The sequence below is a fragment of the Otolemur garnettii genome, unplaced genomic scaffold, assembly GCF_000181295.1.
Source record: "Otolemur garnettii isolate 467f Iridium unplaced genomic scaffold, OtoGar3 scaffold00015, whole genome shotgun sequence".
NCBI lineage: Eukaryota > Metazoa > Chordata > Mammalia > Primates > Galagidae > Otolemur > Otolemur garnettii.
In genome coordinates this window covers 29566676-29575958 of record NW_003852410.1, presented here as the reverse complement: position 1 = coordinate 29575958, position 9283 = coordinate 29566676, and the positions used below count along the sequence as shown (strand labels likewise).

The 9283-nt window shown below is 42.8% G+C and overlaps 1 protein-coding gene across 1 annotated transcript in view; it reads right to left on the bottom strand.

Moving 5' to 3' along the window:
- Window positions 1-9283, bottom strand: part of DNASE1L3 (deoxyribonuclease 1 like 3) — a 23351-nt gene that overhangs the window by 10488 nt on the left and 3580 nt on the right. Inside the window, exons 3-5 of the mRNA XM_003785544.3 lie at window positions 6419-6507; window positions 1443-1532; window positions 790-902 (exon numbers count right to left, since the gene is read on the bottom strand). Coding sequence (XP_003785592.1) covers window positions 790-902; window positions 1443-1532; window positions 6419-6507 — 292 coding nt within the window. The remainder of the gene's footprint in view (window positions 1-789; window positions 903-1442; window positions 1533-6418; window positions 6508-9283) is intronic.

Here is a 9283-nt window from a genome sequence, read left to right as displayed (position 1 = left end):
CACGGCACTCTACCCAGGGGGACAGCTTGAGGCTCTGTCTCAAAAAAAAAAAAAAAAAAAAAACTTGATTCTATGTAGCTGCAATCTGCAAACCAAACTCTTGACTTTTCCTTAAGTGATACAAACTGGTTAAGAGCATGGGCTCCTGAGGTGGTAGCTGGGGTTACAATCCTAGCTCATCCCTCTCAATAGCTGAATGACTAGGAAACTGACTTCACTTTTCTGAATCTCTGTTTTCTCAAATACAGAGTATAAAGTGGAGACACTCCCATTTCCTACCATGTGGGACTACAGGAGCCGGCCCTTAATCAGGGGCCAATTCAGTACTATTGGGACAGTTCAGGGAGCAACACAGCTGGATTTCCTTTCTCCCTGCAGCCTGTGGCTTCTAGAGGGAGGGTGAGCATCTAGGCAGGGGGTTCACCTTTGCTAGCCATCCCTTAGGATTTTTAAGAATGAAGGAAGAGTTGTACTTGGCAGGGACCCAGGAATTGTGGTAAATAATGTTTGTAAGCCTAAATGTTCCAAAGAGAGTGGAGCTACCATTGATTTCAGAGAGTATTTCCCAGCCCAGGGAGCCCTTCAGTTACCACATTCTAACGAGCAAGACCGGTGTCATCAAACTGACCTGCGTCCCATACATTCAGGCATTAGGAGGTGCAATGCACTGTCATCTCCAACCTAACGCCTCCCTAAAGACGCTGCATAAACCTGTGCTCATTCCCAGGGCTGCTGCCCTTTCATGGGCTGCCGGGGAGGTCAGGGACAAGAAGGGCCTGTGTATCTCACCAGTATGAGGTGACTGGAACCAGACCACAAAGGGCTCTCTGGAAAATACATCTGTGTCTCCATTCTGATAGTCATGGTAGAGGTAGTTTTTCTTCACAGACACCAGTTGTTCCCTGGAAGAGAGAAAAGGAAGCCCTCTTGTTGAGTCCGTTGTTTTCTTCTTCCAAGAAGCAGAGATGTAAGTTCCCATGACTTTGTTAGCCTCCAGAGAAGACTCGCGGGCAGGAAGGTATCTTTTGCCTGAAAACAAGACTGAGTCAACCCTTCTCAACAGCCAGGGCCCCTTGAGAGCTAAAAATCCTGAGCCATTCTAGTTATCTGGGGCACCCACAGGTTAATGTTCAGACTTAAAACAAATTACTAGTAGGAAGAAGACAAGAATATGAAGTTCAGGAGTCAGCTGCACGGGCAGCTCAGCTTTCCAGCTGTGGGCCAGGACCCAGGCAACCCTTGAGCCAACCAACAAATTGAGGGGTAGGAGGATGCTTGTGATTTTTAGTTTGAAGAGTTAATACTTTGCATCAGTCCCAGTTTTGATCAACACTGAGAACTAATTAGAGATCAAAGTCTGGTTTTAAAGTAAAGATAGGCATTTTGATTCAATTCATAACTTATTAGTGGACCATGTTCCCAGGAATATAGATTATACTTACTTGTAGAGAAAGGCATATTGTTCTTTATAGGTGTTTCTTCCAAGCCGAGAGCTAATAACATAGCTGTATGTTATACCTCTCCTTGAATTTCTAGAAAATATAAAGTTTCACAGTGCATGTTAAAGAATAAACATTCCCTACTATATACATTTTCCTACTCCAGGCCGCCTCCATCTACCCACTGATAGCACATGGAAGGGCTGCTGTTCATCCATAATCTTTGATTCCAATAGGAAAGGGCCACCATTAACTGAAGTATAGCATCTGCCAGGATCTTTACAGCCATTATTTCTTGCCTCGTGAGGTTAGTACTTCTTTTTACAGTATCCCCTTTTCTAGTTTACAATGCAAACCTGGGATTTGAATCAACATCTAACTTACCCCAAACCCACTTGCTATAGCCAAGCCACATTAAAGGCTGCCATAACTTTGTTCTTTTCTTTTTTAAATAGAGGTAGGTAGTGAGTTTTATTTATTTATTTTTTGTTGTTGCAGTTTTGGCAGGGGCCAGGTTTGAACTTGCCGCCCTTGGTATTTGAGGCCGGCGCCCTACTCAATGAGCCACAGGTGCCGCCCCATAACTTTGTTCTTGATTGAAACTGTCTCAAAGTCTGCAGGAAGGGATATTCTTTTGAAGACCCTCCGGAGAGGTTAGAAAACTAATTTAGCACTGAAAACAGAGTATACTGTGGTCAGGAATTTCCTGGAAGAAACCTGAGTAGCGGTAAATCAAGACAAGGTTATTGTGCTTCTAAGTTAAAGATTACGTCTATTCTTTACAGATGAATACTTTGTTCCTTGAAGCAAAAAGAGATAAATAAGGCTCCTGACTTTTTGTAACTTTATTGTGTTGTAAATTTAAGATTATGTGTGTACATGCAGAATGCTTTATAGTTAGGGTACATAAGTAAATAAGAAATAAACTAGAGTTGCTGCATGCCTGAGAGAGCTATAGCCCCCTTCTCTTCCAAGACATTCTGACCACTGGTCTTACCTCTGCGACTCCGGCCCGATCAATTCATGCAACACATGCTTTGGCCTGCACTTGTGGGAGGCCATTGAGACCATAGAAGATCATTCAGGCCCAGAATCAGCTCCAGACCCAGCTCTGGCTGACCCATGGCTGGGCCTGCAGTTCATACTTTCTGGTAGAATAACCATCATCAGGTTACCCATCTGCATCCAGGCATCACTCCTGAGCATTTATCCTCCCTCCGCGCTGCCTCCATCACCTCTGAAAATCACCAGGCATTTTTTCACAAGTCCTGGGACTATAATTTCAAATCATTATTTACATCCCGGGGGCTGGGGATTCAGCCATGAAGTTCCACTGACCTTGCCTCTCACCTAGACCAGAGAAACTGGAGTCTTTATGTGTGCATGTGTGTCTGCTAAACCTGCTGATAAGTCCACTCTGGGCAGAGCCTGACACGTTTCATTCTATTTGCCCACAAAAGATTTAGGGCATGTCTGAAGCTGTGCATATTCTCAGGTTCAGTTGGAAATAAGCCAATTTAGGGGCCAACTTAGACCCTACAGAAATTTCTGGGACTTCCAACGCATTCATCTAAGGAAGACCCAGCCACTGGGGCCCCAGGAGTGTGGACAATAGATTCTTTTGGGCTTTCCACTTGGGGAGGCTGGCCCCATTCTGAATCTAGCCTGCTAAGTCCTATGTTGGAGAATTGCTTGTGGTGACTCAGCTGCGAGGTGACTGAGAGAGACAAACAGGCTTGGCTCTGCCTGGATTCCATGACACAGTCTAGACAGGTTGGAGAGCACCAAGACACTACTGGGGGAAAGACTTGCCTGGAGCCCACCTGTCCTCTCAGTCACTGGTGCCATGCTAAAGAAGTCTGAGAAGGCTGTGAATAGAGCACTGGATTTGGAGTCGGACATGATCATTTACTGGCTGGGTGGCCTTGGACAGGTCCCCCCTCTCTGTGCCAGATATGACCCAAGTTCAAAGGTAGGGTCAGCCATTTACTGGCTGGGTGACCTTGGGCAGGTCCCTCCTCTCTATTCCTCAGTACCCTAAGCTATGGGGAAGCAGAAATAGTATCTACCCCCAGGGCTGCTCTGGGGAGCAGGTAAAATAGCACATGCAAATCAATTCACTGGAGATCTGGCCTGTAGTCAGGGTACCAATGATAGCTGCTACATGTGGCCCCCTGGACCATCCCCTGCCTTTATAAGTCCCTTCCTTTTACTAGTGATAGATACCACTAGCATTTATTGACACTCCCCCCCCATGTGCCAGGCACTGCTCAAACATTTGCATGCATGATTTCATTATTGTGATATGCCAGGAAGATTGTTCTATTACCAGCCCCAATTTAATAATGAAGATAATAAGACACCGAGAAGCTCATCACTTGCCCAAGCTTATGGCATAGCTGCATCCTGACCCCGGGGGTCTGAGCTGAGCATGGACTCCCAAACCCTGTGCTACACAACTTCGCTCATTGTCAGAGGTCAGATCCACAGAAAGAAGACTTGCTGAGGCTCAGAAGAAAAGCTCAGCTCTATTACTTTAATTTTCAGATGAAAAACTGAGACCCAGAGAAGGGGCAGGGAGCCTAAGCGGCCCTCTGTATTGAGATGTGAATTCACAGCTGCTCCCTGCACGCCCTGGCCTAATGAGTCTGGATTGCTAACAAACGATGTGCATTTTTCTAATGATTCAAGTAAAATAATGGCCAGATGTTATTATTTGTTAAATCTTGGGAGTAGATACGTGGCTGGTTATTCTAATTTTCTCTTTGCTTTTAAGCATGTTTGAAAATTTTTATGAGAAAAAGGGGGAATATTATCAGTCTCACTGTAAAAATTTTGGAAAATATAGAGAATACATACAAAAAAATGACATTTAAAGTCTGAGATAGGCACCATCAACAATTTGGTGCATTTCCTTTGAATCTTTCACATTGTTTTAAAAATGTGATCCAGCTAACATGGTATATATTGTGTACTCTAGTTTGTTGTTTAATCTTATATCTACAAAACAGAAATTACATTGGAAGCCTTTAAACATTAGGGTGCATCAGAATCAATAGGGAAGCTTGTTAAAACACAAGTTTCCCTCTCACAGATCTTCTCACCCAATAGACCAGGGGCCCATGAATGTATATTTTTAACTCATTCTGGGGTGATTTGCAGGTGGGTAGATCTGATCATTCTTTAAGAAAGAATATAGCCCTAACTCACGCCTTTTGTAAGATGTTCTTGTAGCAAAAACACTTATACCTCCTTAATTTATATTTTGGAATATAAGTAAATAAATAATTTAAGAAAGACTATAAATCATAAATCACCCAAATTTATTTATTTATTTATTTAGAGACAGAGCCTCAAGCTGTCGCTCTGGGTAGCTATGGCATCATAGCTCACAGCAATCTCCAACTCCTGGGCACAAGCGAGTCTCCTGCCTCCGCCTCCCAAGTAGCTGGAACCACAGGCGCCCACCACAACGCCCGGCTATTTTTTGGTTGCATCCGTCATTGTTGTTTGGCGGGCCTGGGCTGGATTCGAACCTACCACCTTAGGTGTATGTGGCTGGTGCCTTAGCCACTTGAGCCACAGGCGCCAAGCCCAAATTTATTAAAAATAATTTGAGGGAAAAAAATTAAAAAAAAATTTGAGGGGATTGGCACCTGTGGCTCAAACAGCTAAGGCACCAGCCACGTACACCTGAGCTGGCGGGTTCGAATCCAGCCTGGGCCCACCAAACAACAATGACGGCTGCAATCAAAAAATAGCTGGGTGTTGTGGCGGGCGCCTGTAATCCCAGCTACTTGGGAGGTGGAGGCAGGAGACTCGCTTGAGCCCAGGAGTTGGAGGTTGCTGTGAGCTGTGATGCCACAGCACTCTACCCAGGGTGATAGCTTGAGGCTCTGTCTCAAAAACAAAAAACAAAAAAACAAAAAAAAATAATTCGAGGACATTACTTTTTTTGTCCTTATTATTCTTTAAATTATAAAATTAATTTGGCCCTATTACAAAATATTCAAATTACACAGAAGTATTATTTAAAAAAAGTAAGGAGGCCTCACCTTTTACTGACCCCGTCCAATGACTGGCACTCCAATCATACCTCTCAGAAACTTCTACTATGAATAGTTTGGAGCACATCTTTCCAGTCTTTCTTCTAGATCCTCACAAACACAAACACACCCTTATTCATGTAATGTGGCCAGTAACATAGGCTGTTTTGCCTACAATTTTGAACTTGTTTTTTCAAAATATTGCAGCTACCTTTCGATGAGGGAATATTTAGCTTTAACTTACTTTGTAGTAAGCATGTTTTTTTTTTTGTATTTTTTGAGACAGAGCCTCAAGCTGTCTCCCTGGGTAGAGTGCTATGGCATCACTACTCACAGAAACCTTCAACTCCTAGGTTTTAAGTGATTCTCTTGCCTCAGCCTCCCAAGTAGGCACCCACCACAATGTCCACCTATTTTTTGGTTGTAGTTGTCATTGCTATTTGGCAGGCCTGGGCTGGATTCGAACCCACTAGCTCTGGTGGTACATGTGGCTAGCACCTTAGCTGCTTGAGCTATAGGCCCCGAGCCAGTAAGCATGATTTTTAACAGTTGCATAATACTCCAGTGTCATTGACCCTTTCTTCTATGTTTCAATCTTTTTTTTTTATTGGCAATAGTTCTATTACTTGATTTTTCTTTTCCCCCAACATACTCTTTCTAACAATATTTCTTAGCTCGGCCTCTTGTCTGCTTTGTTCTCTTCTCTGTCTGTCCTGGCTCCCCAGCTTCCTCCCCTATTCTGCTTTATCATATTAAAACAGACCAGTTGAAAGTTCTCAGGACCATGGCTAAGGGAGTTGGAAGCCTAGGCGGCGTCAGCCGTGTGACCTGGTGGTCAAGTGCAGGCTCTCACACTACTTTCAGTTCCTGTGGCTTTTCAGATGTCCTTGCACGCAACCCCAAGTGCCCAGGCCCACCCTGCCCCCACTTTACCCATTCAGCCTCTCCATCAGCATGGGGCAGATCATGTTGTTGCTGTCCTTGATTTCCATCAGGAGGATGATGTCACAGCGTTTGATGACCTGCCGAGAGAGAATTCCTGGGGGTTTGAGGCCAGTTGCCATAAATAATAAAAACCTTTTATTGGGCACTTACTGTGTTTTAAGTATTATATTGGGTGCTTGTTAAAATGATCTAATTTCTTCACTGTACTAAATGAAGGAATCCCTGAAGTTGGTGCTTTTATTATGTCTATTTTAAAGACAAGGAGCCTGAGGCTCAGGAAAAGTAGAGTAAATTGTCCAGCATGTAGCTACAAAGTGACCCAGGCAGAATCTGAACCCCAGCATCTAAGTCCAGAGCTCACAATCATGACTCCCTCACATCCTACCTTTTGGCTCTGCTTGAATAATAATAATAAATAAATACTTATTAAGCCTTTAGGAAGCAAAGGCAGCAGGCTGGATACTCCAGAAATAAAGAGGTGTGACTATAATCACAGTAATTGTAAAGCTGACATTTATTGATAACCTACTCTGAGTCTCACAACAGCCCTATGACATGACTATAATTATAAGCCCATTAAACATAGATGGAAACCAAGCCCAGAGTGGTTAAGTGACTAGATTAAAGGCACACAGCCAGGATAAGTGGTGGAGCCAGGATTTGGACTCAGGACTGTGTGACTGTGAAGCCCACTATACTAACTGTTAAAATCCCCAAGAGAGACAAATGGCAACAACTACCTATAATGTGAGGCAAATTAATTTTGTGCTAAATCAGAGTCACAAGCTGTGGAAATGTGGAGGAATAATTATTAATAATTATTTCTGGAGTAATTATTAGGGCAGGCTCCAAGGAGCATGTGCTATTTGAATAGTCCCTGAAAAGTGAGAAGGACCAAGTGGGGAAAAACACGGCAGACCTTCCTTCAGGGTAGGCAACAGACCAACCCTTGGTGACCGTGGGGGCATTCAGCATATGGGATCCTAGTGTTTCTATGTTGCAAACACAAGATAGATTATTACATAGCATTAAAAGTCATTTTTTTGTTTTTGTTTTTTTTTTGAGACAGAGTCTCACTCTGCTGCCCTTGGTAGAGTGCTGTGGCGTCATAGCTCACGGCAACCTCAAACTCCTGGGCTCAAGTGATCCTCTTGCCTCAGCCTCCCAAGTAGCTGGGACTACAGGTGCCCATCACAACTCCCAGCTATTTTTAAAGATGGGGTCTTGCTCTGGCTCAGGCTGATCTTGAACTTGTGAGCTCAAGCAATCCGCCAGCCTTGGTCTCCCATAGTGCTAGGATGACAGGTGTGAGCCACCTCGCTCGGTCATTTTAAAAGAATATAAACATCATGGGAAATGTTTCTAACTTAAAAGCAGAATACAAAAACCAATGGTCATGCTGCAAAATATTAATACATACAGACTTATGTATTTATTTTTACACAAGAAAAGACACCTGTAAGAAAATTACCCAAATGTCAACACCTGTTGTCTTTCAGTGACAGGATAACGGTGATTTTTTTCCCTCTTTACATGTTTCTATGTTTTCAAAATAGTCCATAATGATTATTTTTCACTTAATGGAATTATTTTATAATTTATAAAAAATATATAACTTTAAAACTTTATATCTTTATAATTTAAAAATTTGTAGTGTTATTTTAGAAGGAAAACTTCTTGGTGAGGAAAGTTGTAGGGGAAGAGATGATGGTCAAAATTTAGCAGAACATGACAGGCACATTTCTAAGTTATTTAATATAAGTTAAATGAGTGTCTTATATAAAATACAGTGCCTGGCACATAGGAAGGGCTTCACAAAAGTTGGCTTTTATCATTGATTCATTAATGTTTATGATACCCCTTCGACATCAGTCCTTTTAATATCCCCACCGAGTAGTTGATACTCTGAGGCTCACTGAGGTTTGGTAATTTGAACACCAAGTAAATACGAGATAATTCTCTACACTACAAAGCCCCTTCTTGATCACTATACTCAACAACCAAGGAAATCAGCATGTTCTTATGACTGTTCCTCCTCAAAGGTCAAGGTCCCTTTTGTGAGTGTGACCCACCAGTGCAAGGCAAATACAAACCCTGGGTTCAGATCAGATTCTCTTTCCTGAGTAGAGAGTTCAGTCTCCAGATTTCCTGATTACAATCCCTTTCCTTGCTTAACAAACACTTTTGAGCCTCACATCTCTAGCAATTCCTAATTTCCACTTCCCTTGGGTCTCCTTGGCACCTCTGGGAATCCATCCTATAGAGGAGAATCTACAATGCAATGAGCAATAGCTCAAGATCCCATCATCAAAATTCTCCTGGAGATGGAATCTGTAAATTTGGCTGGTTGACCTTCATCCATCCACCAAACTCACCCATCTATCTGTCCATTAGTTTATCCATCCATCCAACAAAAATGTATCATGGGCCTGGCTTCTGTGTGCCAGATAACATGCTAGGCCTGGATCTCTAGCTCCTGCCACAGTATCTGGTGTGAGTGAAAGAAAAGGAGGGAGGGAGCAAGGGAGGGAGAAAGGACTATACTGAAACCAGTTAAGCCAAATTCATGAAGCACAAACATCTTTCTATTCTTAAATCTTCCTTATGGCATTGTAAGAAAAATGGGAATAAATTGTTTATTCAATCCTTTAAAAAATAATTTTGTTATGGTTTCCTAATTTTAAAAATAATATTTCTTATAGAAAATTTGGAAAATAGAGCAAAGACAGAGAAGACTATAAAAATCATCAACCTGGCTCAGCACCTATAGCTCAACGGGCTAAGGCGCCAGCCACGTACACCTAAGGTGGCGGGCTCGAATCCCCAGCCTGGACCCGCCAAACAACAATGAGG